Below are 25,368 nucleotides of genomic sequence, written 5' to 3' on the forward strand. Positions count from 1 at the left end.
TATATATATATATATATATATATATATATATATAGGTTTTTTTTTTACCAGAAATTCAATGCGCATGTCTCTTCACTGAAGCTGGCCCGGAAATAAATATATTTTATGAAGGGAGGTCTTCATAACAATGAGGAAAATGCACCTCATATTAAACTAAGCATTGCTTTATTATGCATGTTTTTCTTTTGTCCGCTTTCTGGTGTCATTATTTTAACATTTGTCTTTAATCCCAAAATAATGCGTGACGAACCAACAGGCATAATTCAGTGCCTGCAGCGGAGATTCCTTGTAGAGCGTGGAAATTTTAAACATTTGGACACTTTCTCAATGTCGTCATCATGTGTCCAATGCGCTTCTTCATGCGTTTTCTCCCTCTCCCCCTGAGCTGCGTCATTTCAAAGGCGATGTTTTTACTGATGGAAATGGTGTCCGCAGTAGTGCTTATTATTCCCACATACTGCTTTGAGGCTGACATCGTATAAAAGTGTAAATGCCTGTAGCTTTAAATAGAGTTTCACTGCTGTGGGTATCGCGGATTTCTGAGTTTTACTTTACATGACGTCTACGTTACAGCTTTTGGAGTCACTCTATACCAACGCTTCCTCCAAACATACAAAACAAAACAAATTATTTTGATAAAATTGGTTGTGTTTATTTATTCGAAGTAATCACCGATGGACTTGCGCTGTTTATGTATTCTATTCTTAAAAGCCAGTAATAACAATATTAATAATGCTCAGTACGTATTGTGCTCCTGTTTTCAGCATTGGGTTGTGGATTGTAATGATGTTTTTTTTTCTCTTTTACAGTCGTTTTTCCCACCATTATTAATATTAGTAGTTGTAGTATTACTACGAAACGTCGGCAGCGTGAGATCTTGTGTGATTATATATATATATATACTTTGTGCTGGTTCCTACCTTTTCATTTTTTTTTAAAAGACATTGTAGGGAATGTGCCATCGAAAGTGTCTTTGTCTGGGTTTTCGTTGTTCCAAGAAGAACTGGTGAAGGGATTGAAAGGGATACATTGAGTCTCAATCAGCATCTATGATTTTGAGCTTTCCTTTGAATAGTAAAAATGATAAATAATATCATTAGTCTTTTTTTATTGTGAGGCCTGTGCTGGCATTTTAAATGTTTATTTTTCCATAGTTGCGTATTTATCGCTCTTGTTCGCATGCGGTGGCGTGCCGTAGTATTGCCAACAAAATAAATAAGAAAGAGCTGCATTTTCTTGTAGTGTAAGTGGAGTTTAGTTGTGGGTTGCCCTGATTCAGCTCTGAGCAGGATTTCCCTTGGATGATTTGTTTCCTATCGTATTATTTGTTTATTTTCCCCTTTGTACGCAAGGGGGAAAGAAAAGGATATAGTTCTCTTTATTTATTCATTTGTACGTTTATTATTATTATTATTCTAGTGCGAGCGAGTTTGCCTAGCCAACCGTGCTTTATAGGCAAATATATTAGAGCAACGCCCACTGACACCTTATTTAAGGGGTATTATGGTAGTTTGAAGGTTTTTTTTGTTGCCTTTTTATATGTAAATGTAAGCAGCTTTTCTCTTATTTTTTGTTTTCGTTACAGTTGCTCTTTATGGATGTATCCACATTTATTCAAATGTCGGGGAGCTAGTTGGTGTGGAGCAAAAGCAATAATAGTAATAATAATAATAATAAAAGAGAGATATTCTATGAGCTTTGCAGTATCTTTTTTTAAATCATTAGTATAGATTCACAATGGTGGTACTTGGCAAGAATTATCTCTACATAACCTGGTTTCGGTTTCAGAAATGCCACATGGATAGTTTGTGGTTAAATTTTTAAAAGGTAAAAATAAGACAACATGGAAAATTACAATACAACGTATATTTTATTTGCAAAGGGCGTATAACAGTAAGCTTTGTTATTGATAAACTTATGCGATGTGGTCTTGTGAAGGTTGAATTATTGGTGGGAGAAATAACTCTAGACGGCATAACAGCAAGGTCAATTGTCAGTGAACCTACATTTTTTTTTTTTTTTTTAGGGGTCGGATAATAATGTGTTGCGTATCTATCATATGGACATTTGAACGGCATACGTAACTGCGGTAAACATGTGAACGCGCATTATAACCATTTGAATTACGAGGGAACCTTATATTGCTTTTAATTCATTTCCTCTGCGGAAGAAGATTATTGTTTTCTTTCTTTAAATCCGTTTTCCCTTATTCATTAGCTTGCATTTGTTGGTACTCATTACATCACTGTTTCTATTTTAACACTCATAAAAAAAACATTTAACAAAGTATGGAAAAAGGTAGTGGAAGAGGATGGCGAGGAGGAGGCGGCGGTGAAACCCATTGGTATCGTGGCAGAGGCGGAGGTAGTGGTGTAAGAGGTTGTGGCGATTTTGGCGGCCGTGGCCGTGGCGGTGGCGGTGCACATGGCGGTGGCAGCTGCTTCCAGAATCAAGAGCGAGAGAAGACCGCCATCGTTGACTTTGCCAGGGAGAAAAAGTACAACTGCCCTCTGGAGGCTATCTGCAACATGATACCGCTCAAGTTTGACCCAAACAAAGAAGTCTTTGCCTATATTTTGTCGTATGAATTCAAGGATGGTGCCCCGAATTTGCAGGATGGCCTGAAAGAACGGGCCTCAGAGGAACTGCTGCGAAAGATGCGAAAAGAGTGTCCTGAAGTCAAAAATTTTGATATCGATTTGTGCGTTTGCACAGGTCAAAGTATTTTGTCCCCAGAACGACTCCCAATTGAGGAATTCACACATGAGTTCACAGTAAAGTCAAGAAAGGGTAACCGTGTATATTCCTATATTCTTACCATCGCCAGACCTGAGGTTATCGTACTCAACGGCGAAAAGTATCGAGTTGAGGTGAACAGCATTGTTGGGAAGGCAATACAAGTATGCTATGGAGAAAAGATGGGTGGAAAGTACGCCGATATTCGGGCGGGCACGACGGCTCCTGGAGGACGCATTACCACCTTCGATTGCGTTGTGCCAAAGGTGTTGACCACCACAGCGAAAGGGGTGCAGATGGCGGTGCTGCAGATCGACGCGCTGGTCTCTGTTGCATCTGCACAAAACTGCCTTGAAATTCTCGAAGATATAAAACGACGTGGAGACCAAAACGTCCAAAGGGCACTACTAGAGCGCTTCTCAAAGAAAAAGGTCTGCACCATCTTTCATGGTCACCGCGGAGCGGTTTACACAGTAATTGATATCTCGGACAAAAAGGCGAAAGAAGATGCCGAATTGAAGAAAAATCCTGGGCAGACATTTGTGGAGTACTTTGCACAAAAATACGGTATACATCTCATGCCTAAGCAGGTACTGTTCAGGTGTCGTACGAGTTCAGGCAAGAAGGTGCTGGTGCCGCCGGAAGTCTTGCATGAAATGTGCATCAGTGAACAGGACCGGCGGCAGCTGCCGCAGCTCTGTTCGCTGTACCCAAATGAACGCATGGAACGGGTCAAAAAAGCGATCGAGCGTCTCAAACATGAGAGTGATGGCAAAGCCATGAAAATTCTAAATTCCTTTGGAATTTTGCTGCAGAACAACTTTTTGAAAGTTGCTGGAAATGTGCTGCCGCCCATTTTAGTTCTTGTTCCACAAGCAAACGGGCACAAAATTGTCGATACTCTTAGAGAAAACACTCAGCAAGGCTTTGTCCGGGAGCTCGGGGGATTACGGCATTCAGGCGACCGAAAAGCCATGGGAGTTGTCTTGTACGACGAATCCGGTCAGGGGGAACAAATACTAGGTGCCATCAAGAACCATCTGGCAAAGATGAACGCCGCCATGATGCTAGAACGGGTGCACCATGCGAAAAGTTTGAACGAGGTCAAAAAGCTTGCGTCCAAAAACGCATTTGCGTTTGCTTTTCTGCGTCAGTTTGATAAGGAGTGGTACAGAACTTTGAAGACAACGTGGACGAATAAGGGCATGCTAAGTCAGGTAATCGTGAAGGATTTGACCGGGCCCCGTGGAACACCGATTGCCATGGCTGTGGCGCAGCAGGTGTGCGCCAAAGGTGGCCAGCTGAATTGGGTACTGGACATCAATAAATTGTGCCCCTCACTTGCCTCTAAAATTGGATCCGCAGGAATATTGATTATTGGGGCTGATATTGGAAGAGATAAGCAGGAGCTGCGCACCGACGAATCAACGGTCGAGCAAGACATTTATACGGTGGCCTTTGTGGCCTTCCACGTCCGTGGAACGCGGTGGGAAACTTACTGCGGCCACTACCAAGTGGATGGCCGCAAGCGAAGTTTATTCGCTCAGAGCCCGCAAACGGAGGGCTCAAGTGTCTTGGAAAAAGCTTCCATGCCCTCTGAGGTGCTCTCAGGAAAGCTGAGAGGCTTCTTGGACGAGGCGAGGCGGCACTTTCTGGACAAGGGTTTACAAACTTCTGCGGTGCTGCTTCTTCGTGGTTGCGCGTCCGAGGGCGAGCTGTTGGCGGCCAAGGAGCACGACGTGGACCTGCTAAGTGGGTCCTTAAAAGAAAACGTCCTGTGGGGAGTTGTGGCGTCGCAGCGCTACCAACATACACGCTTTGCCGCCGCCACACCCAAGGAGCCAGACACACTATGCAATGTCCCACGCGGCTTTGTGACGTGTGAGGGGACCGACTCGAAATTTGGCGAGTCATTTTTTCTTAGCAGTGCGAACTGCACACTTGGCCACGCGCGCGCCACGCTGTATGTCGTGCTGGGGAGAAAACAAAATTTTTTGCTGTCTGAGATGCAGGCACTACTGTATGGGATGTGTTTCCTGTACCCGAACAAAACGGATGGCCTCCCGTTGCCACTGCCGCTGAAGTGCGCGTCCGAGTACGCGCGGAAGTTTGTGTTTTTGCGCGATGTCAAAAACCCTTCAAAGGAGATGCGAGACAAGCTGCACTACCTGTAGTTGGCCGCCTCTCTGTTGGCACAAAGGACCAAATGCATCTGTCACAAACAGCATTGTCCAGGAGTGCGTGACACGCAGCGGGCGGCGCCAAGTTGTGTGTCTGTGAGGGGATACGGCGGCCCACGTCATGCCCCGCCAAATAGCGTAACATAATAGAAGGAAAACTAAATATATATAATATATTTATTTATTATTATTGAGCAGATTTTTTGAGTAAGCTTTTTTGGGACAATTCCAACAGGAACACAATAGCCAAAGCGGTGGTAGCACTGGAAAGATGCGTCAAGCTTCCAGTGGGTGGGTGGGGAATGAAAAAAAATTGCTTTGCGGTAGTCATCCATCAATGGGTTGACAATATCTGTGGACGACCCTAATTTTTTTTTTTTTATATACTTCGATTGGGTCCTTGCGTCAATTACCACCTACCTCTGTCCCCTTTCGCTCCCACTGCCTCTCTGTTTGGATCCTTTTCGTGTGTGTCCTCCTTGCTTTTGTGACGTTTCATTCGTTGCAAAATAAGCAGTCAATAAATGTGGAAAAACGTTTGGGTTGCGTATTTTTCAACGGGGAATGTATTCTTGCGGATGCCTCTACAGAGGGAGAGAGAGATTCATTAAAGTAAGAACTCCCCTGAAAGAAAAAAAAAGCGGTGTTTACGGGCGTTAACTGTGTTGTTGTTTGTGTTACACTTCTTTATATTTGAGACATTTTTTTTTTTTTTTTTGGGGGGGGCGTGAGGGGGATATTTTGCGTTTGATGCGATGTATAACTGCATTTATTTAGCTTGATTTTCAAAGAAGTTTTAAAAACACAAATAAAAATAGGGGAGTTAATTTTTTTCTGCCGAGTTTTTGCTTGGGATGCAGTTGTGCACTGCCCCCAATCTTTTGTTTCGTGCCTCCCCTCCACCTCTCCCATCAGCTGCTAGTCCGGGTTGCGTGGTTGGTATGACAGGGACGTGAAAACATGAAACGGAAATAAGTAGTAGAGGAATAAAGTGAGACGACAATAGTCCACAAAAAAAGAGGGGGAGGGAGCTTGCGGCTCTGCGGGGGCGGGCCATAAGTTGACTGTAATTGTGCGCTTCTGTGCAGCTGTGTGTGTGTATTTTGGGTGGAATTATTACTATTGTTAATTTTCTCATCTGCACACGCCCACTTTTACGTAGTTTTTTCGACGCCTGTCTTCAGTGGTGGAGGTAGCTGACAGGCGAGAGGCACACTTTTTCTTGTTGCTAACTCCCGTGCTGTTTTGCTGCGGCGTTATTCCCTGTGCAGGTCCCTCCGGCGGAAGGTGGTGGTAGACGCACGCATGCAGTGCCGTTGTTGGCGACTTTCCGATGTGCCTAGACGCAGGCCCCACAGGGATGTACCGATTTATTGCGCTCCGCCGTGATGGTTGGGCGCCCACTGTGTGGGCACGTAAGCGAAGCGCTGTAACGTCTTTTGAGGTGGAGTTGGATGTCAACGGAGAGAGAGAAGTGTCACCCAGGCCGCCACACTGCATCCTGTTGTGTACTCTTGGGAGCTTGCATCGTTGGGGAAGGATGTGGCGGCGAACTGCTTGCGTGAGGAATCGGTTCGGAAGGGATTCCAATGCTGATGCGTACTTGAATGACCAATATGCGATGAGGTGCTGCTTGTGTGGCGCGGAGATCCGCTGTGCTTCGCCGCCGCATCAATGCATGAAAGTGGCGACCTATTTCCAAAGGTCAAGTGTGCTTGTCACCATTGATTTCATGCGGTTGCATTTTGATGTCTTGTGAGGGCTCCACAAACAATGAACACCCTACTGTCTTATGTGTATGATGCCGCCGCGGACAATGTTGTGCATAGCCACATAAGAAGCAGCCGGTTGTGCGCAAGATCTGTTGTTCCGAAAGAGGGGAAGACTGCGGCGCGTGCCCAAACGAAGGCAGCGGTGGGTGCACTAATAAGGATCACGATGATAATCATGATGCTGTGCTTACTTTTACTGCTATGCAGCTTTTTATTCTGTTTATGCTTGTATGGGATTGGGTTCCAGACGAAGGGTTTAAGACACACTCGAAATAGTTTTATGCATGCAAACACATGGGGAAGGTTGACAGTGGTGGTAATACATCGCGAGACACCATCTGGCATGGTCGACTGAAAGAAGGCTTCAGAGAAAAGAAAGACCTTGAGAAACGGAAGTGACTAACTAAATGACTCCCGCGCAGTATTGTCATGGCGTGTGGCCGGAATGTGGATGCAGTGTGAAAAGCATCATTCTGCTTTAGTGTATTTGTCTCTGTTTGTGTTGGGGTCCACTGCATCATGGGTAGACGTGACAGTTATTATTATGTTGTTTGTTTACATGTATTGGTATTATTTTAAAATAGACTTGTTTTTTCCCCTCTCTATTTTCTTATTTCTGTCTTAGATAATAACCCATACCTGGAGCAACGATTTTGTTTTATTTTGTTGTTGTTGCTTCTGCCGGAGGATATTTTCCAAGAGGATGACGCGCCACGTATTCATGCAGTTGCTACTGCTCGTGGCTGTGTGGACTCTTTACTGCTGGACGGGGGTACTGGCTGTCGGTGATGAAATAGTGTGGCTCTGGAAAAAGCCCCCCGCATACTGGCATGAGAAGAAAAGTGAATTTGATATGATCCTTGAGGAAACGTCTCATGGTGCAATGGATTTGAAAAGACCATTACATTGGTCGGAATTTCTCGTTCGTGAGGACAACATCACGTTTCAGGGAAATGTGCAGTGTGGAGGTGGATATTGCCCTGCTGAAGCCCCTATTTGCTGTGGAGAGGCCCCACACTTCTACTGTGCGCCTGGTGGGACTAAATGTTGCTTTGCACCTTATGGTAAGGTGGCGGCATGTGAACAGAGTGCTGAGTGCTGTATTTCGGGAACGAATGCGACGTGTTGTACGCAAGGCACAACATGTCGCAGAGATGTGAACGGGCCAACATGTGCTAGAGAAACTTGCACCAAGTATCAAACATCGGATGATTGTATACACAATACGACAGGATGCGCATGGTGTTGCGCGGAGCGGCGCTGTATTAATAACAGCCAAACGTGTTCAACGGGAAACCGCCCTATTGGACTGGGCGAAACGTGTTCTCCCTGTCAGTATGCAGATACGTGTACTCTCTGTCTCACGTATAACATTTCAATAAATGCGTCGGATGCGTGTTCATGGTGCTGTGCGACGCAGTCATGCATACCCATCAGTGAAAATATGGAGTGCGGTAACGATCAGCATGTCCAAGAGTTAGGTCTATGCCCCGTGTGTCAGGCTAATGGAGCTGGAATAAACCCTGAGTTTGTGGGAACGATGACACAGTTTTTCGGGATGATCTCGGGTGTTGTTCTCGTCGTGGGCATCATGTCATGTATTGGTGTCTCCCGAGCCTGTATATACTTTCGTGGGAGTATGTTGATGAGCAATGGAATGCGTGTGTCTGACGTCGATGCTCAAATGGCAGTCCGGCGCCATGGGTTTGGCTCCAGGGAAACTGCATCCATGCAAGAACGCGTGAAGGGCAGTTTAAACCGTTTCTTTGGCGCGGTATTATCATTGTTCAGGTCAAAGTCCAAAACTGAAAATCCAACGGGGGCGGCACAGGTATCACCTTCTTTGGGCAGTGTGGTGTCCTGCACCGCGTGCCATCGCATTCAACATGTACGCAGACTTGCTTCCGTTGCCAACACCATGAAAGGTATCAAAAGGATTCAAGAAGGAACTGGAAGCAATCCAAACGATGATGTCCATCCAGTGGATGACGATATTGTCATTCTGTTGCCATGCTGTCATGCATTTTGTCGTCCGTGCGTTGGATTGATACCCACAACGAAGCCTTCGGCGGTGCGACCCAATGAATGCGCCACCGAGGCCCAGCCAAACTGTAATGACGAGATACGGGAAGATTACATTCGTGTGTATCCGTCAACAGAAGAGGACATGACTGACTCTCAAGTACGAGAGCCATCAGCTCCGGATGTGCGACACGCTTCGCATGAGGAGCAGCAAGTATTGTTGTCGGTTTTGGGGAGAAGAGGCGGAAATGAAGGTGACACCGATATTGCAAATACATCCTCCACAACAGGACAACCACAGCGCGAAATTCGGAATTGGAGGGAGGGGTTGCTGCACTCATGGCGAAGACTAAGTCTTTGGAGGGTTCGCACTGCATCACGGGAAGATAAATTGACGGGGAATACCGTGCTAAAGAACATAAGATACAAGTGCCCCAAATGCAAACAAGAGGTAAAGGATGTGCTTCTCCCCGAAAATATTCTGAAGTTGTAGTCTTCTCTTTGGCTTAGGGGAATGCGGCATTCATGACAAAATGGACGAGTAACTGCGTGGAAGAATTTGGAGTAAGCTTACCGTGCCGTATTGGCTGGCATTGATGAGGACAAGGCAATTGCCGCATATACACAACTGTACACTCATGTGTATGCATGCGTGTGTGACAAAACATTTTTTATTTTTATCAGTGTATCTTGTAGGAGACTATATTTCACGTTTTTTTGTTTGGTTTTCATCCCTTGTTTACTTCGGTGCTGCGACACACAATGAATTGTTCCGTACTTTTTTGGACATTCATTGCGCATCCTGAATTTTGAGGCGTTTTTCTTTGTTCTTGTTGTCGGGTCTTTGTTTTCTTTGCTTTTGGTGTTTTATGTTGATTTTTTCCCCGCTTTTTTTTTTTTACGTTTTTCCATTTCCCCTTCTACTTGTCATTGGTTAGTGCGTGTAGGTGGAGCGACGTCACCACGGCGGTGTTTTACTTTCTTTGCTTCTCTTTATGCTTTGCGCTGATGTTGTTTTGTCTCTTATTGGATTTTATGCTGACGTATGCTTTTTTTCTCACTTTTTTATTTATTTCCCTTCTTTGTGTGGCTTTTGCTGCAATCCAATGACAAAGGGTGAAAGAAAAAAAAAGACAAGTGAAACTTTCAGGCAGGTGGGTGGTTGTAGTCGCTGGGTTTTGGAACACGGTACAGGCGAGGGAAGGTCGGACCTCATTGATTTCCGATACATTTCTTTTTTTTGATCTTCTGACGTGATCGTAGTGTTGGTGTGAAGGTTATTGTTGTTGTTGTTTTCTTAAAACTTAGGTTTCTCTCTGGTCAGCTTCATTTCTGTGTTGGGGCATGTGGTTGTTATGGCTGAGTCGCTCCATCTCCACCTGCCTTCGCGAGTCACCATGGAGGAGTAACGTTTGCATCGGGGTGGTAATTGGTTTTACTGCGGATGTCTTGACGCAGATTGTGGTAAGGAGGCCACCATCACCAAGGGACCGTCCCCAGACGCAGAGTAGTTCGCCATTGGTGATAGTGTGCCCCAATTTTTTTCACAGATTGGTGACTCACCTCAGAGCTGAGACGGATACTTCTGCCCCTGTGATTGATCTTCGACGTAGTTTTATCTTTTGTAGTTTTACCATCGTCTTTAATACGTTTTTCTTTCTCTCATTGTATCGGCGGCTAGATGCTCTTTATCCACCTGCTAGTGTAACCCGAGGTCAGGCACTTTTGAAGGGTTTTTTAAGTTGGGTGGCAGCCAACACGACAACGCCTCTGTATTTCTCGTATGTCGCGACATTGAGCCATTATTTTATTTACCATACGGGACGTCACTGTCTTTGCGCAGCTGAGGGAGATAACTTTGGGTGGCATGTGGATTTTCCAGTTTTTTGGAAAGGAGTGAAGAAACAAATACACAGGCAACTGAGAGAAGACTGGCCTGATACAATTAAATACGGTTTTGTCTTTTGGGGTGCAAACTGGATGCCAATGTTCTACTATATTTCTCCTCACTTTCGTTATGTATACACTTCCTGCTTACAGGTGGCGTGGGGTGCTATCATGTCCCACTTGATGCATCGTCGGTTAGGTGTAAGCCAAGCCATAATTGGGATAAGTAGTATGTAAGCCTAAATAAAACAGGTTAAGGAGGAGGGTGCATGTGTATAACTAGAGTGATAGTGTGGAAGAATAAGCAGGACAAACAACAACAACAAAATAAATAGCTGGGTGTTGCCATCAAAATCAATTTATGTTTTCTCTTTTGTGTCATGAACCGTAATCCTCAAGTGTAATTTATAGGGAAACAAGAAGAAACGAGACGTTAAAAACGTGGGAAAAAAAGGAAAGTAAGAAGGTTCAAGTGCTTTCTAGCGCCTACAACTGTTTACATGAAGCGCACGTCTTTAAGAGTGTTGCATGTCACAGCGGGATTGATGCAAGGATGGGGCAAGGGATCATCCTCTGGCGGAGGGTGGGGCGATGACGATGGAGCAGCTGGCGGTGGTTGGGGCTCCGATGCTCCTACAAGTGGTGGTGGAGGTGGTTGGGGTACTGATGGTGCCCGTAGTGGTGGGGGAGGAAGAAGTGGCGGTAGCGGTGGCGATGGTGGTGGTTGGGGAGGTTCTGGCGGCGGTGCTCGTGCTGGTTGGGGAGGTTCTGGCGGCGGTGGTGGTGGTGGTTGGGGAGGTTCTGGCGGCGGTGGTGGTGGTGGTTGGGGAGGTTCTGGTGGTGGTGGTGGTGGTTGGGGAGGTTCTGGCGGCGGTCGCAGTCGCGGTTCGGGCAGCGCATGGAATGAGGGTGACGCTGGATGGCGTGGTGCGTCAACAGGTGCACGCGTAAATCGTGGTCGTGGTAGCTTCCGTCGGGGGCGCGGCGGTTCCATGGATGGGGTGTGGGGGCGACCAAGCGCAGTAGACGAGGAGGCATGGTCTGCCGCTCCACCCAGCTTTAATCCACCTGTGCGGCGCGTAGACCCTCTTACTCTTACCGCTGTGGAAGTGGAGATTGATGGGATCAAGAAGCTGGTGGGCCAGCGGGTTCAGGTGTCGGGGCTGTCCGACGAAACCACGTGGCACACACTGAAAGATCATTTACGTCAGACGGGTGAGGTGACGTTCTGCAAGGTATTTTCGGGCGGGAGAGCGGTGGTTGAGTTCGTCACACCAGAGGATGCATCCCGCGCCATTACAGAGCTGCAGGCTTCGGAGTTAGAGGGCGCAACCATCTTCCTTAGGGAAGACAGGGAGGATACCGTTCTTGTAAACACACGTAAAAAAATAAGGGAGGCGCGAGATGCTCAGCTTCGTGCGCGTAAGGAAGAAGTGGAGCAGCGACGGCGAGAGCAAGCTGTTGCGGAGGGCGACGTCCCCTCATTCACGCCTGCACCCGCGGCAGAGGCGGCGACAGCCAATCCACAGACCTAATTGCTGAGGTTAAGAACAGTGTGGTGTAGTATGGATGCCCTGAAGAAGGGAAGGTATAGCTAAGGGATGGAAGGAGACATAGAAGCAAACGAAGCATCAAGAAAAAGAGGCAGAAAAGAAGGTACAAGCTTTTCGAGAAAGGGGAAATGGCAGGGTTGCCACCTCTCTTCCAACCACAGATGGTGGGCGAACATACGAAGCTCGTTTTGAGGGCATTTCAAATTGCCAGTAATTCGCCTTGAAAACATGCACATATGCGCATCTAAAACAGAGGCAAACTTCTCACAAGAAAGAAACCCAAGAAAGGGGAGGCGGTGATGGAAAGCGTGAAAGAGGGTGAAATAGGCGACAACGTCAAGGAAAAAAAGGAAAGTGGACAATGGTGGAGAGGGGACGTGGGAGAATGAGTTGTGAAAATTCTTCTAGTGTACGAGGTGAGCTCCCCTGATGTGTGTGGAAGCAATTAGGGGTATTTTTGTTCTTTTTTTTTCCTTTTTTTTCCTTTTTTTTTTGGGGGGGTTTTGCCTTTTCTATTCCATAGGACCATTTCTGCTTCTTCTGCTGGCATATATATATATATATATTGGTGCCAATGGTGTGCTCAATGATGACACGTGCTAAAATTTCACTTGCGGACGTGCCTGTAAGGTGTCTTATCGTTTGTCTTGGCTGTGGCAATTATCAAGCAAATGAGGCGCGCGGGGCGCTAGGCAACCGTGTAGCTCAACAGATTCTCAGTACATGTGCTCCCTCTCCAAGCGACATACACAACCCTGACAAAAACCGCTTGCATGCTCGTGATGCTTTTGGACGGGCTCGTCAGAAGCAATGCCCTAATAAAGGTGAACGTTTTTTCAAGGACGTTACCGGCAATGGATTTGGTCGGATTCGTGGTAGCATGCGGGGTCCACAAACATGGGATTCGGATCGTGTGGTAGACTACATGGGGGTATGGTGCGATAGGCTTCTGTTAGGGGAAGAAACCAACCCGTCTCGTTGTGCTTTGCTGGAACCACAGGTGCCATTTGTCATGGTTGGAGAGTCGCTGGAGCGAGTTCTCTTATCACATCGGAATTTTAAGGGTGCGGATATTATTTTTGTGTTTTCTAGTTCATGCTTTCCTTTTGGTGTCCTGCGTCTTGTTCCATTCACTGACGCTTTGCTGACTCTTCCTAATGGTGGCCCTTCTGCCTACCCACATAGTTCCATTGGCACGGTATTGAACCGATTAACTTCGTCGGGTGATAAAGCGGCGGCGATTGTGATGGGGGTAGGTAATACCCATGGCCTTCTGATCCCTTTAACAGCTGAGGAGAGAGCGGTCTGCGACACCCGCATAGTGCCACTTGCCAGTTTCGCCACTGCTCTGTGGACGGTTAACCCGGCGAAGGCAGCGGAGTATCTTCAAAGCAGCCCCAAGGACAATATGAGGCTGTGGCGTACGATGCAGTCGTCTATGTTGTCCACGCGGGACACAGCCGTGCTGCGCGCGTACGAGGGCGGCAGACCACTGGATGCACGGATGAGTCAGCATCAGACGGCCTATCTGGCAGAGACTTTATTGTCACGCCTCTTTCCTCACGGTAACGAGCACTGAGCAGGGTCGTTGCTTCTGCATTGAAACACTACACACATGTATCGTACATTTGTGCAATTTGCTGGCCGCTGTTGCTGCGTTACACACACGCACACACATTTACTTATTCAGAGGGTGTGTGTGAGAGAGAGACCAACAGGGGCACGACGATGATGATGGCGAGGACGAGATGAAGCTAACATTGATTTCATTTTACTGCAAGCAATAAGTCTTTCTCTTTGCTGCTATTTCTAACTTTTTTTTTTTTGTTATTTAGAAAGTCACGTCACATTTGAACTTATTTACAACTCATCAAACCTAATAAATAATGAAGACCTTGAAACTCTTCAAGGGGAAAGTGTGCCCTTTTTGCCAACGCGTGACAATCACGGCGATGGAAAAAAAAGTCAAACTGGAGGAATTGGAGATTCCTCTCGGCGATGCCATGCCGCAGTGGTACAAGGAGTTGAACCCACGGGAGACGGTCCCAATGCTTCAGGTGGATGGGAAAACGTGCGTGTTTGAGTCTGATCTTATTGCAAAGTACATTGACGGTATTTCCTCTCCCGCGCCTGCGCTTGTGGGTTCAACAACCTACCAACGGTACCAAGTGGAGTTTTTCTTGAGCCAGGTTGGAGATCTTATCAGGGCGTATTTCACTCTTCTCAGAGACCCCTTCAATGCAGAGAAGCGAAAATCAGTGGACGACAATACCGTGTATATTGAAGGTATCTTTTCAGAGAACCAGAGGACGGGGCCGTATTTTCTTGATGAAGTTTTTTCCATGGCGGATATTATGCTGATTCCATTCCTCGCCTGCTTCAAGCCGGTACTAAGTTACTATTCTGGCTACGACGTCTTTCAAAAGGCTCCTCGTATAAAGAAAATGTATTTGGCGGCTCTGCAACGTCCGTCTGTGAAGGAGACAAGCCCAACACCAGAAGAGTTTATTGCTGCCTTTAAGCACAAGGTGCCACAATCGCACCCCACATGGTCATTGGCTCCAGGTTATGTGCTGTTTTCTAACAGGGCATGTCCCTTTGCTGATCGCGCCCGTTTGGCATGCGCCGTGAAAAGCGTTAAGCTTCCCACCTTTGAAATTGATTTGATGAACAGACCCTCATGGTATCCGTGGGTTAACTCTCAGGAAACTGTGCCATCGCTGCTTACACCGCAGGGCACCTATATTTATGAGTCTCAACTTATTGTTCATTATATCGATGGAGAGTTCCCAAAGTCTGGGCCTGCACTTCTTCCCAAGGATGCTGATGAGGCGTACTTTGTCAATTTCGTTGAATCTAATGTGGGCCACTTCGTTGGTGCAATGTTTTCTTTATTGCGGAATCCCAAAAACAAGGATGCGAAGGAAGAGCTTGAATGGGCGTCTGGGGAGCTCGAGAAATTGTTGGCAGAGCAGCGGCTTGGAGCGGGTCCATTCTTTGGTGGAGCCACCATGAACGCTGCCGATATTGCTCTTCTGCCCATGCTGGTGCGTATGAAGGCCTGCACTCCAGCTATGACAGACGGTTATGACTTGTTCGCAAGGTTCAAGCTCTTGGCTGCAAACTTGGAGGCGGGTATGAAGACTACGGCAGGCAAAGAGACCTTTTTGCCCCTCCCGGAATACTTGCGGGCGTTTCAGGCAAAGTTTCGCCCCTCGTCTTGAGACAGACGCGGACACCAGTACAGCTGTGCGCCATCAATACTGAAGCAGCCAGAGACCGGGCTCCATGCTTTATTATCTTTTTTTCTGCTTCAACTTAATCCTCTGATCATGATGTATTGCTATGCGGCGAAGTTACTAAGACGCGAAGGTCTGTTTAGCAAGAGAAAGAAGAAAGGGAAAAGAAACAAAGGCATAAAAACATATGGAAAATGCGGATATATATATATATATATATATAATTTAATTAATAAACCCACATGCATGGTAGAAAGCATCATGGCAGTAAAGCGGATAGGCAGATTGAGTGAAATCCGGGGTGAGTACAAAGGGAATAATTTATTTTTATGAATTCAGGCTCATATGCGGAAGGTAATGAGAAATGAGATGGGGGTGAAAAAGGGTTTGTCATATGAGAGCGACTACAAAAGGCTTATTTGAGGATAGGGAAGGTCATAACATCATCTCACCACAAGGAACAAAGAGGGCTATAAGACGTTATTTTTATTTTTAATTTATTTATTATTATTTATATTTTTTGGGTGTTGCCTTCCATTGTTCTTGCATTACCTTTGCTGTGATTGCCATTGGATAGCGTTTTCTTTGCTCTGCTAGATTCTTTTTGCTGTGGGATGGGGAGATGGATGGATTTTTCGGCGAGGCTCCCGTCGCTGATTCACTTCTTGAGGCATTTGCAGCTTCATTGCTATCTCAACCTGCGCGAGATGGTTGGTACCGCAATGCCATCAGTGCTTTGGACGGCGATGGACCTGTTATCGCAGGCGTCGTATTGCAGCTACCTTCGTCATCCGTTGGTGACAAGGGCAAAGCAAAGTTTGTGTGCGTGTCACTGGGCAGTGGCACACGATGCGTTGGATACAAGCCTTCTTTGTACTCCGCTGAGGCCGATCCTTTAATTCGGGATGGCCACGCAGAGGTGATGGCCCGACGTGGGTTTGTCGCCTTTTTATTGGACGCGGCGCTGTATCTCGCGCAATCGGAAATCAGACAACACCCCGTTGTGGCGCGTTGTCACTTGACTCGTAAGGGGTCAGAAGAAGCTAGCAGGGGTGAAGCACCGTGGCGCTGCTTTTGTCTACGTGATGGTGTCACAGTTCATCTGATATGCACGGAATACCCTTGTGGGGCGATGTCCATTCCAGGTGGTGGAGGACGTGTTCTTCTCTCTACTCCTAGCGGTCAGTCGCTGTTTCCATCCGCTAACATAGATTCGGCCCCAAAGGAGGAAGGTGTGCTCTCTTTTTCTTGTGACGCGACTGAAAGTGCCATAGATCAGACTATAGTGGCTTATGGTCATGTTGTAGCTGCCCACCGCAGTCATCCGGCCGATGAGATATTGTTTGTGGGGCGTCTGAAGCCTGGTAAAGGCCACCAAAACCTTTGTATGTCCTGTTCGGACAAACTTCTTAGATGGCACTGTCTGGGTATTCAGGGAAGACGACGAACGCGATTATTTCCAAAACCTATGCGTCTTGCAAGTGTATGGCTGCCACAGACGCATGCTTTCACTCCTGATGCCGCTGCCGACAAGGATATTACTCCGTCCAGGTCATTCTCTCTAGAGACCGCACGGAATGCTTTGAATGACCGTATTCACTATTTCCACCCCATGACGCTTTTCAAGGGAAGAAACAAAATCCCAAAAGAGGCGTCTCAGCTGTTTCATAACGTGCCGGTTCCCTCTCCTGTTAGTTTTCATGGGTTTACACCGTCATTTCTTCAGTCGCTACTCACCAAAGGTGCCGCCTCTGTGGATTCACGGGGAAAAAAGGATTACGATGGGGAAGGGAACAATGGAAGAAGTGACTCTGGTTGGTCGCGGAGCGCGTGGCTCAAGATGATACTTGGAGGGACAAGTGACTCCCGTTACATCGCAGGGACAAAGAGGCAAAGAGAGGCCAACACCTCAGAAGGGAGCATTCATGCGTTTAGTTGGAGGGAGGGTGGTGTCGCTGTTCTAAATACTAAGGCTGGGCTGCCCCGTGGTGTCACAAAACAGGTTGCAGAGCGCACTGTTCATCAGTTACCAAAACTACAGTTAGCATTATTAGCAGGAGATGGAGACCACAGTTGCACAACAAACGATGCAGCGCTGGAAGTTGGGGCGGAGCAGTTTCCACTTTCACGACTATGGATGGCTCATCAGCAGAGGAGAGTTTTGCGCTGCTTGAAACAGCAGCAAAACGATATGTCTTTAGAGTCTTTTTTCGTTGTGCCTAAAGACAACGCTCAAAGGCATGATGGTGATATGACCATAAATTCCTTTTCCTTGCCGGTAGTTCTTTTTCCTGTCGAACGCGTGGAGGATGAGGAGGCTGTTGTGGCGGGGGGATCTGCACGCTATTGGCTGCGACGAGCGCGCCAATGCAGGAAGGCTATGGTGCGTACAGGGAGCAGTGAAAGGGATGTATCGGGCTACATCCCGCTTTTGTGGGTGGAGAAGGGAGCTTCTGTTTAAAGGAATAATGTATGCGCACTCCTCAGAGACACACACCCAATTATTTTTTGCTTTTTATTTCTCCCTCGCTTTGTGTTAGCCGGTGAAGTAAAGGAGGTTGTTATGGGCCAGCAGGTTGTGTGGTTCAGTGTATTGGATGAATATGTCGTCTCCATCCTCCTCCTCTCATCGTTTCCCTTCTTTTTTTTTTTAAAAAAAAAAGTGACAACATTATCTACTAAAAGTTAACGGAACGTCATACAAGTGGAATATTAGAAGTGAAAGCTGAACTACCGATAATACAGTAAACTTCATCCAGTTCTACGATGCCTTCTGAGATTTCGCCTGAAATATCCAGTCCACTTGATCTGGGCATTTGGAGTCCAGTGTTACCCGCGGTGATGGTGCAGACATCTCAAAACAACCAAGAAGAATGTTGCCCGTCGCCGTGCCGTGGGCTCACCGATAGCGGCGCATCCGAACTGGCTTTATCCTCCTCGTTTTATGGGGTAACTCATCCAACTAGCCCACTCGCACTGAACGGTGAGGCATCTGTCCGCGGCGTTGTCAAGAGTGGCGAAAAGAGTCATTCTCCAACGCGTGGCAGCGGTGGTGGTGGCGTTTGCGAAACAACATTCGCTGCTTCTTTTGTTGAGATGCCCGTACAACCGATATCGGGACTCTCAGGCCCGGAGGTGATGCGGCTTTGTCCCCATGACGTTGTAAAGTGTGCTGAACATCACAAGGAAAGGACTGTACAGAACATGTGGAGCTTCGTGAATGAGGCGGGTAAAGTTATCTGGGTGTGCCGTTCTGATGTGGCATGCAAGATGCAGAAGGGTGGTCGTGCAGCTTGTCGTAGCTCACGTTTTAACGAACCGCGTCCATCTGCGTTTCGTAGCATGGCCTCAACTCCCGGTGCCACTGTCACCACAATGCAAACTCCACAGGTTGGATTTTCAATGCCACACATTAACAATCATACTACGGCTTCCAGCGGGGTGCCGTTGTACTGCATTGGTAACTGCGGGGCTTTTGTTGCAACACCCGTTGCCGTTGCCGCCTCGTCCAACTTTACTCAACCTCAGTTTCTGCAGCATGCGGTGCATGGAGATCCCATGTTTTGGCTTCCCGTTCCACCAATTCCACCACTTCCACCAGCAGTTTACGCCCCAGCCTCTGGGGCAGGAGTGGTTGGAAGGGCACCGTCCGCTGGTGTCGTCCCACAGTTCGCGTTCCCCCCCAGCTGTACGTGGGTTTCCTCCTCCCTTTCACGCTAACGAGACAATGAGCGGAGCAGCAAGACCGAAAGAACTGCAACAGTAGAAGACACTTCCATGATAAGGTGAGGTGTGGGCAACAGGTACTAAAACCGCACAGGTGTCAAGGAAGACGATGAGAAGAAGCAGGCAACGAATACGCGGTGAAATGATTTATGGTATCCGAACAGCGTAAGGATTGAGTGTTGTGGCGAGGAGGTGGGTCAAGGGAAGGAAATGAGAGGAAATAACATAAAACGAGGGAAAAAGGTGTGGTTCATAACAGCACAGACGATGCTGCCGAATTGGAGCGTGTATATATATATATATAAGGGAAAAGTGATGACAATTTGAAAACAGGAAAAAAATAAATAAATGAAAAACTGAATGTCAAAGCGACAAAAAGTAAAGGGAGTAAAGTAGAATGGCAGTATCTACAGCAAGGGTGCTGAGGGCTCAGCTCCCTCTGAAGAGGAAAGAAAGAAAATGGAAAAGAAGCTGTAGTCATCACCCACGGAAGCGGTGAGGTGCACGAAGTGGGGAGGGGGGGGGGGATGAAAAGGAATTTGGATTCAACTACACTGCAGGCCGGGCCAATTGCCTTTTATTCTCCTTTTTTCCATTTCTTGGTCTTTTTTTCGTTTTTTTTTTGTTTCTCTTATTTGGATTGTTTTTGTTGTTTTGTTCTTGTTGTTGTTTTTTTTTTGGTCCTCTGCCCAATTATTATTATTGTTTCTTTTTTGGTGGCACGCACCCCCTCCTCGTGGCTTCATCTCTCGCTGTTTTATTTTGTTGTTTTATTACTATGATTATTATTCTTTTTTTTTGTTTGCGTTCTGTCCTTCCATCTTCTTAAGCTTTTAGATGCCCGTGGTGTGCACTTTTTTTTTCAAGCGGTGTTGGTGTTTTTATTTGTCCTTTTCTCCCCTTCCACCTTTTTATTTTGACGGTGGTGTCTTTTCCCTCGCTACCCTCTCGTTACTTTTCCTGCAATGAGAGCATCCCACCGGGGACAATTTTTTGTTTTACAAAAAACCGTACTTATACGCTGATTTTTGTTGTCTTTTTGCTCGTTTTATGTTTTTTTTTTTTTTTGGGCCCGGCGGTTTGACGGCGTTGTCATTTTTTTTTTTTACGCTTCCGTGCGCCTTGCAGGGCGGGAGCGCGTGGGGTGAGAGCTCCTCTCCTGCCCTCTTGCCTTTTCCTTTGCCTCTTTTTTTTCATCTTACTTTGTCACCAACACAAATACCACAGTTGTGTCGAGACTAAATTGCAAGGCGGTGCCAAAAGAGAAAGAAGCGCGACAAACAAGCAGGTCGTAGAAATTAGCGAAAACAAAATTGGGCAAAAAATGAGGCGAAGTAAGAGGGGTGACCTAATGCAGTTAGAAGAAGGCGGTGGGGAGAAGGAATAACAATTTAAAAAAATATATATATATGAGTGAACAGGGAAGATAGAGGAAGGGCGATGCGTGTAGCGTTGTTTCACCCTTCTTATGCCCACTTGTTTTTTATGTTTCCCTCGCGTGTATGTGCTCCATGCGTTGATTTCACTCCTTGTTTACGTGTTTTACCTTTTTACCTTTTTTTTTCCTTATCTATTTTCTGACCCTATTTTTCTCCTTTCCCCTCGCATTGTTTTTCTTGTTTTTTTTTTTTTCATTGTTTTTGAAAGCTTGCGAGAGGAACGGTTTGGTTGTACATATTTCTGGCAAAAACACATGTTGCTGCCCTTTTTTGCATTGGTCATTACGTATTGTGTCGCAAACTATATGCTTTGTAATCTCGCTTAACCCAATCCTACCCTCTTTGCCCCTCGGGTGGGGCAGGTTAGGGAGAAGCGCGTTCAGTACCTTCTTCGTGTCATTACTTGTTTTTATGTAATGAGGAGCCGTCTTTGGCTCGCTCGTTGGTGGGTATTGCATGCATAAGCATGTGGTGATAAAGGCAACATAAGGAGCAATGAATGAAGCTTCCTTTCCCTTCTTTGTATTGGGGAACAGTCAGATGAAGGCTAATCTGATGGTTTTACTGCTACGTTTTTCTTATTGCATATTTTACGTGTTTGTTTGTTTTCCACTCCCCTTACTTGAGAACCACGACAAGTATTTAGTTTCTTTTTTTTTTTGCTGTTTTTGTTGCCGCCAAATGTGGCTTGGACGGAGCTGGGGCATAGGTGTTTTTGGTGGTACAACCTTGCTGGCGTCCATTACTCTCCCTCATTTTATGCTCCCCCTAAAGCCGTTTGTTTGATTCTGGTGGTATCTTTGACTGGCGCAGTATCACATCCACCATATGTGGAGGATTTGCGATGGGCAAGGACAAGACGAAAGGAACGACACTATTTTTTTTTTTTTGTTTCTGTCACTCCCTCTATATTTTTTTCCTATTGAACGTTTCGGTGCGTGTTGCTCGGTTCTCCCACGCAATACTTCCCCCTTCTTTTTTTTTTTTCAGATACCCGTGTTTCAAAACCTTTTTATCTTCTTTTTTTTTTCTTGATGAGGCGTCTTTTTTTTTTTTTCGTCTCTTTCTACCCCATTCAGCGACTACCACCTTACGCGCGGAAGGTTTCGGTGGCTGCGGAAGTCCAAAGAATGGCACTTTGTGTGCTTAAGACGAGACCGGTTGTTTTAAAACGCCTTTTTAATTTTTCTGTTTGTCTCTGTTGGGTGTGTCAGGGCAATCTCCGCTAGGGTGGAAGATGTGTGGGGTGCACACTGAGCCCGTCTATGTTTTTTCTTCCTCTTATGTTTCCTTTTTAGTTCTTTTTTGTGTTCAGGCGGGGGACTGGCGGTGGGAACTAGTGCACACCTGTGCACAAGATGACTTCTTCATCATCGTCACTGCAACACCGCGTGGATGCTGCATTGCAGCACGGACTGCTATCGGTTGGACGAAAGCAACATAATACAGGGAGCGGACCCGATGCGGTGTCACCCGTCCGATCGCCTGACTCTCTGCCGCGTAGTTACGAAATGCCTACAACAAATATCAATAGAAACATCGCATTACGGGCCACACAAGAAGAGACGGATGGGGAGGACGAGATCCAGCGTCTCCTCCGCAACGCATTTTCTCTTGCTGCAAGCCATTCTCCACACGGCGGAATAGTTTCTACTGCATCTGCTGCACCGTTTTCCGGCACAACATCCAGTTTATCAGTTTCTGACAATGTGTATTTAAATGCCATGCGCACTGCCTATAGTTTGTATGGGGAACAAGCGAATGTCTGTTTGGAGGATGATGTTTGACAACTCATGCACTTTGTGACCATAGGCGGATGTTGTCATGACGTGGACGATTTCTTTGCTCGTCTGACATCGTCTTTCCCTGATTGGGGAGTCCCATGAGGGTGATGCGACAGGAAATTATGGGAAAGCATGTTTCAATGTTGCCGCCTTTGTTGGTACGGTTAACCTTTGCCGTTGAGAACGCTTTTTGTGCCATGGCGCAGCGGAGATATAGAGGTGATTCTCAAGAGCCCGGAGTAGTTGCTTTTGTGCGTGCGTTATGAAATAATGGAAGGGGAAAATAAAAACCGACTTTATCGAGATCGAGCCACGGAGTACGAGGGATTTCATAGAATGAATCAGTTTTAAATTTTATTTATTTTTAACTGTTTAGCGGTACTTCTGTACAATAATGCCCCATTCTTTTTTCTTTTTTGTTGTTGTTGTAGAAAATTTTATTACTTTTTATTTTTGCTGATGTTTCACTTGCCGAGAATAACGGCAGTGGGTACACGTGTGCGTGTGTATCCGTGTTCCCTTGCATGTTTGCCGTGGCTTGTTTTGTTTTTTTTGAACGCCTCATCCCCCATTGCTGTTCCTCCAGTTGCTTCTCATTGTGTGTCGTCTTCTACGTGCAGCTACAGAGGAAAGGAAAGAAAGAGGCATAGTACCACAAATCGTTGTCACGGCGACCTGACAACTTCTTTTCGATTGGGGGAAAACAAGGCGAACTAAGAGAAAAGAGGGATAAAAACAACTTTTTTTTTGGTTGTTTGTTTCTGACCTTTCTTTTCTTTTTGTGTGTGCGTGTGTGCTTGTGTGCGTGTTCCCTTTTGAGCTGAGCGCATATTGTTGCGATTGCCGGTGACATTGGAAATATCACACTCACGCACACATACACACGATTCAGACTGCCCTTTTGTTTAGTGTTGGCCCCTTCTGGCGGGGTCGTAGCTTGAAAATTGCGCGAGGCCCCGCCCGAATTTCTGAAGACCGTTTTTTTTTTTGCCCATTTTCTGAGATTCTCACCAGACCACAAAACACGTTTGGAGCCTCGCCCCCGCTGAGGCAGCCGTACTTACTTGGTGTGAGAGTCAGACACAGAAGCTCGGTATGCGGTTCTCTGGACACAGTTGCGCGGATGTCGTCATTATCATCACACTTTTTTTGGTGACTTCTTACTCTCTGCGTAGTTACTGTGTATTTCTATTTCCCCGAGCACTGTATGCGTTGGGATTGGCTTTCCTACAACCGTTTAGGAAGGGAGTGGCTAGACCAATTTCCTCCTCTCCTCTCCACCTCCAACATTTACTTAACGTTTCAACAAAGGACTGGATCTTGCTTGGCATTTCTGTTTTTTTGTTTGCTCTCACATTGTGGGCTTACCTAGCGGCCGCGGTCACAGATGCAGGTCGTGTGCCTCAGGCATTTGGACAACATGCTCCCAGGAGCGCCTCCTTGGCATTGAGGGTGTGTGGGGCATTAAACATATGCCCCGTTTGTGCTGCCTACAAGCCGCAGAGGGCACACCATTGCAGTCGTTGTAGGCATTGTGTATTGAAATACGACCACCACTGTCCATGGCTTGGTCGCTGTGTGGGTTTTTTCAACTACAAGCTGTATCTTCTTGTGGTGTTTTACACCTTTGTATTTACTCTCTGGGTGGCTACACTGCTGCTGTTGGCGATGTCCCTTTATATTGTAGAGCACTACCAAACCGTTGGGTCAAGGATTGTGCATCGGGATTTTGGAACTTTGTCATCCTGGCCGGATGAGATATGTTGGACGGGACCACTCATGGTGGGTGGCAAAGACCACACTAAGATGCATCCTGGGTTGCGGACGGCATCTACTTCTTCTATTAGTTTACGCAACAGCTTTGCCGTTTGCCCCCCATTTTTAGGTGTGTACGTCTGTCTCGTGGAAGCCATTATGTTTCTTATTTTGACAGGCTCACTGTTGCGAAAGCACTGCTGGCTGGCACGGCATAACTTGACAACGCTCGATCTTGTTATTTACCAGCACAAGTTAGAAGAGGGGATTTGTACTGGAGGTCCACTGAGTGTCTTTGACATTGGTGTGAAGGGGTGTTTACATCAAGTCTTTGGTGACGGCGACGAACTGGGTGAGCATGTACATCGCAACTTTATTGTGAGGTGGTTTTTCCGCCTGTTGCCCTTTCCCGCATACCCCAAGCAAGCCGAGTTGTACTCTAATTCATCGCTTGGTACTGACGCTGCGGGCAATTTGGGGGCTGGAACTCCGTTTGCTGCGATATCACGCACGACCTTTTCGGTGCCAAGCTACGGGACGCTGAAGGAGGCGTCGCCTGCTTGCAACACGATTGCCCGCAATAGCAGCAGCGTCGCTACCGCCATTGGCTGTAGGGGCGAATACCGTAACGTCCCGGTGCAGTTTTCCGGCCATACAAGGAGCCTACTTGGACTTAGTTTTTCCCACAGCGTCATCTCCTGCCGGGGCTAGTGGCGTGTGATGAGTCGTTTCCTCGGCGTTGTCGTTGTCCCACATTTTTTTCCACTGTACGTATTCGACTGAGGTCCTTCCAACAGAAGAAGACAACAAGCGAAATGAGAGCGGGGATAAAAAGTAAAAAAAAAAAGTCCACTTGAGCACTTAGGCACATGACTAGAAAGAGTGAGGGGCGTTAAGTCGACGGTTGATTGAAAGAGTGGCATTTTTACCTTTTTTTGTGTGTGCTTTGTGTGCGCCTCTTCAGCAAGGTGAGATGAGCAATAGCGAGGGGACGACGTCTTCAAGGCGAAAGGCAAGACCCGTACACAAGCGAGCGTACAAAACCCTTCGAGGATAAAAGAGAGAGATGTTAACGCTAGGAGGTGAGGCAAATATGCACTTCCGCCCTGGGGAATGCTCCGTGGTGTAGGTATTTACCGACTAGTGAATGTGTGGGGATCTTCTCTCTTTTTCTGTGTGATACACTTGTTTGAATTTATGCCCTTTGTTTCACTGGCGTTTTCTTGTATTGTTGTTGTTGTTTTGTTTGCTGTGTTTCTGCATCTTCTGTTCCTT

The 25,368-nt window shown here is 46.6% G+C and overlaps 12 protein-coding genes and 2 pseudogenes across 12 annotated transcripts, besides 16 other annotated features; all 14 read left to right on the plus strand.

Moving 5' to 3' along the window:
- Positions 1-34: a microsatellite.
- A 1,344-nt stretch (positions 35-1,378) lies between these two features.
- Positions 1,379-1,415: a microsatellite.
- Positions 1,416-1,651: 236 nt separating this feature from the next.
- Positions 1,652-1,677: a microsatellite.
- A 330-nt stretch (positions 1,678-2,007) lies between these two features.
- Positions 2,008-2,024: a microsatellite.
- A 264-nt stretch (positions 2,025-2,288) lies between these two features.
- Positions 2,289-4,910, plus strand: TraAM80_05116 (argonaute-like protein 1; the record flags this gene model as incomplete). The annotated part of the gene is made up of 1 exon (XM_029382011.1): positions 2,289-4,910. The coding sequence occupies one exon, from the start codon at positions 2,289-2,291 to the stop codon at positions 4,908-4,910; it is 2,622 nt and encodes an 873-aa protein (XP_029238116.1).
- Positions 4,911-5,075: 165 nt separating this feature from the next.
- Positions 5,076-5,107: a microsatellite.
- Positions 5,108-5,617: 510 nt separating this feature from the next.
- Positions 5,618-5,634: a microsatellite.
- Positions 5,635-6,249: 615 nt separating this feature from the next.
- On the plus strand, positions 6,250-6,675 carry TraAM80_05117 (uncharacterized protein; the record flags this gene model as incomplete). The annotated part of the gene is made up of 1 exon (XM_029382012.1): positions 6,250-6,675. One exon carries the CDS (start codon positions 6,250-6,252, stop codon positions 6,673-6,675), a length of 426 nt encoding a protein of 141 aa, XP_029238117.1.
- A 716-nt stretch (positions 6,676-7,391) lies between these two features.
- Positions 7,392-9,203, plus strand: TraAM80_05118 (uncharacterized protein; the record flags this gene model as incomplete). Its single annotated transcript, XM_029382013.1, has 1 exon — positions 7,392-9,203. The coding sequence occupies one exon, from the start codon at positions 7,392-7,394 to the stop codon at positions 9,201-9,203; it is 1,812 nt and encodes a 603-aa protein (XP_029238118.1).
- A 324-nt stretch (positions 9,204-9,527) lies between these two features.
- Positions 9,528-9,578: a microsatellite.
- A 476-nt stretch (positions 9,579-10,054) lies between these two features.
- Positions 10,055-10,834, plus strand: TraAM80_05119 (uncharacterized protein; the record flags this gene model as incomplete). The annotated part of the gene is made up of 1 exon (XM_029382014.1): positions 10,055-10,834. The coding sequence occupies one exon, from the start codon at positions 10,055-10,057 to the stop codon at positions 10,832-10,834; it is 780 nt and encodes a 259-aa protein (XP_029238119.1).
- A 354-nt stretch (positions 10,835-11,188) lies between these two features.
- On the plus strand, positions 11,189-11,548 carry TraAM80_05120 (uncharacterized protein; the record flags this gene model as incomplete). The annotated part of the gene is made up of 1 exon (XM_029382015.1): positions 11,189-11,548. The coding sequence occupies one exon, from the start codon at positions 11,189-11,191 to the stop codon at positions 11,546-11,548; it is 360 nt and encodes a 119-aa protein (XP_029238120.1).
- Positions 11,549-11,589: 41 nt separating this feature from the next.
- On the plus strand, positions 11,590-12,132 carry TraAM80_05121 (RNA binding protein rggm; the record flags this gene model as incomplete). The annotated part of the gene is made up of 1 exon (XM_029382016.1): positions 11,590-12,132. The coding sequence occupies one exon, from the start codon at positions 11,590-11,592 to the stop codon at positions 12,130-12,132; it is 543 nt and encodes a 180-aa protein (XP_029238121.1).
- A 472-nt stretch (positions 12,133-12,604) lies between these two features.
- Positions 12,605-12,644: a microsatellite.
- A 54-nt stretch (positions 12,645-12,698) lies between these two features.
- Positions 12,699-12,716: a microsatellite.
- An 8-nt stretch (positions 12,717-12,724) lies between these two features.
- TraAM80_05122 (uncharacterized protein) lies at positions 12,725-13,729 on the plus strand (the record flags this gene model as incomplete). The annotated part of the gene is made up of 1 exon (XM_029382017.1): positions 12,725-13,729. One exon carries the CDS (start codon positions 12,725-12,727, stop codon positions 13,727-13,729), a length of 1,005 nt encoding a protein of 334 aa, XP_029238122.1.
- Positions 13,730-14,036: 307 nt separating this feature from the next.
- TraAM80_05123 (thiol transferase Tc52) lies at positions 14,037-15,374 on the plus strand (the record flags this gene model as incomplete). The annotated part of the gene is made up of 1 exon (XM_029382018.1): positions 14,037-15,374. One exon carries the CDS (start codon positions 14,037-14,039, stop codon positions 15,372-15,374), a length of 1,338 nt encoding a protein of 445 aa, XP_029238123.1.
- A 215-nt stretch (positions 15,375-15,589) lies between these two features.
- Positions 15,590-15,612: a microsatellite.
- Positions 15,613-15,869: 257 nt separating this feature from the next.
- Positions 15,870-15,910: a microsatellite.
- Positions 15,911-16,011: 101 nt separating this feature from the next.
- On the plus strand, positions 16,012-17,850 carry TraAM80_05124 (putative adenosine deaminase-like protein; the record flags this gene model as incomplete). The annotated part of the gene is made up of 1 exon (XM_029382019.1): positions 16,012-17,850. The coding sequence occupies one exon, from the start codon at positions 16,012-16,014 to the stop codon at positions 17,848-17,850; it is 1,839 nt and encodes a 612-aa protein (XP_029238124.1).
- Positions 17,851-18,155: 305 nt separating this feature from the next.
- Positions 18,156-19,109, plus strand: TraAM80_05125 (uncharacterized protein; the record flags this gene model as incomplete). Its single annotated transcript, XM_029382020.1, has 1 exon — positions 18,156-19,109. The coding sequence occupies one exon, from the start codon at positions 18,156-18,158 to the stop codon at positions 19,107-19,109; it is 954 nt and encodes a 317-aa protein (XP_029238125.1).
- Positions 19,110-19,690: 581 nt separating this feature from the next.
- Positions 19,691-19,795: a microsatellite.
- A 77-nt stretch (positions 19,796-19,872) lies between these two features.
- Positions 19,873-19,914: a microsatellite.
- Positions 19,915-20,140: 226 nt separating this feature from the next.
- Positions 20,141-20,183: a microsatellite.
- A 282-nt stretch (positions 20,184-20,465) lies between these two features.
- Positions 20,466-20,799, plus strand: TraAM80_05126 (hypothetical protein; annotated as a pseudogene).
- Positions 20,800-21,108: 309 nt separating this feature from the next.
- On the plus strand, positions 21,109-21,323 carry TraAM80_05127 (hypothetical protein; annotated as a pseudogene).
- Positions 21,324-21,912: 589 nt separating this feature from the next.
- On the plus strand, positions 21,913-22,341 carry TraAM80_05128 (uncharacterized protein; the record flags this gene model as incomplete). Its single annotated transcript, XM_029382021.1, has 1 exon — positions 21,913-22,341. One exon carries the CDS (start codon positions 21,913-21,915, stop codon positions 22,339-22,341), a length of 429 nt encoding a protein of 142 aa, XP_029238126.1.
- A 777-nt stretch (positions 22,342-23,118) lies between these two features.
- Positions 23,119-23,147: a microsatellite.
- A 286-nt stretch (positions 23,148-23,433) lies between these two features.
- On the plus strand, positions 23,434-24,804 carry TraAM80_05129 (palmitoyltransferase PFA3; the record flags this gene model as incomplete). The annotated part of the gene is made up of 1 exon (XM_029382022.1): positions 23,434-24,804. One exon carries the CDS (start codon positions 23,434-23,436, stop codon positions 24,802-24,804), a length of 1,371 nt encoding a protein of 456 aa, XP_029238127.1.
- Positions 24,805-25,310: 506 nt separating this feature from the next.
- Positions 25,311-25,349: a microsatellite.
- The last annotated feature ends 19 nt before the right edge of the window (positions 25,350-25,368 follow it).

This window comes from Trypanosoma rangeli, assembly GCF_003719475.1.
Source record: "Trypanosoma rangeli strain AM80 chromosome Unknown Tra_15.4_contig_00161, whole genome shotgun sequence".
Lineage (NCBI taxonomy): Eukaryota > Euglenozoa > Kinetoplastea > Trypanosomatida > Trypanosomatidae > Trypanosoma > Trypanosoma rangeli.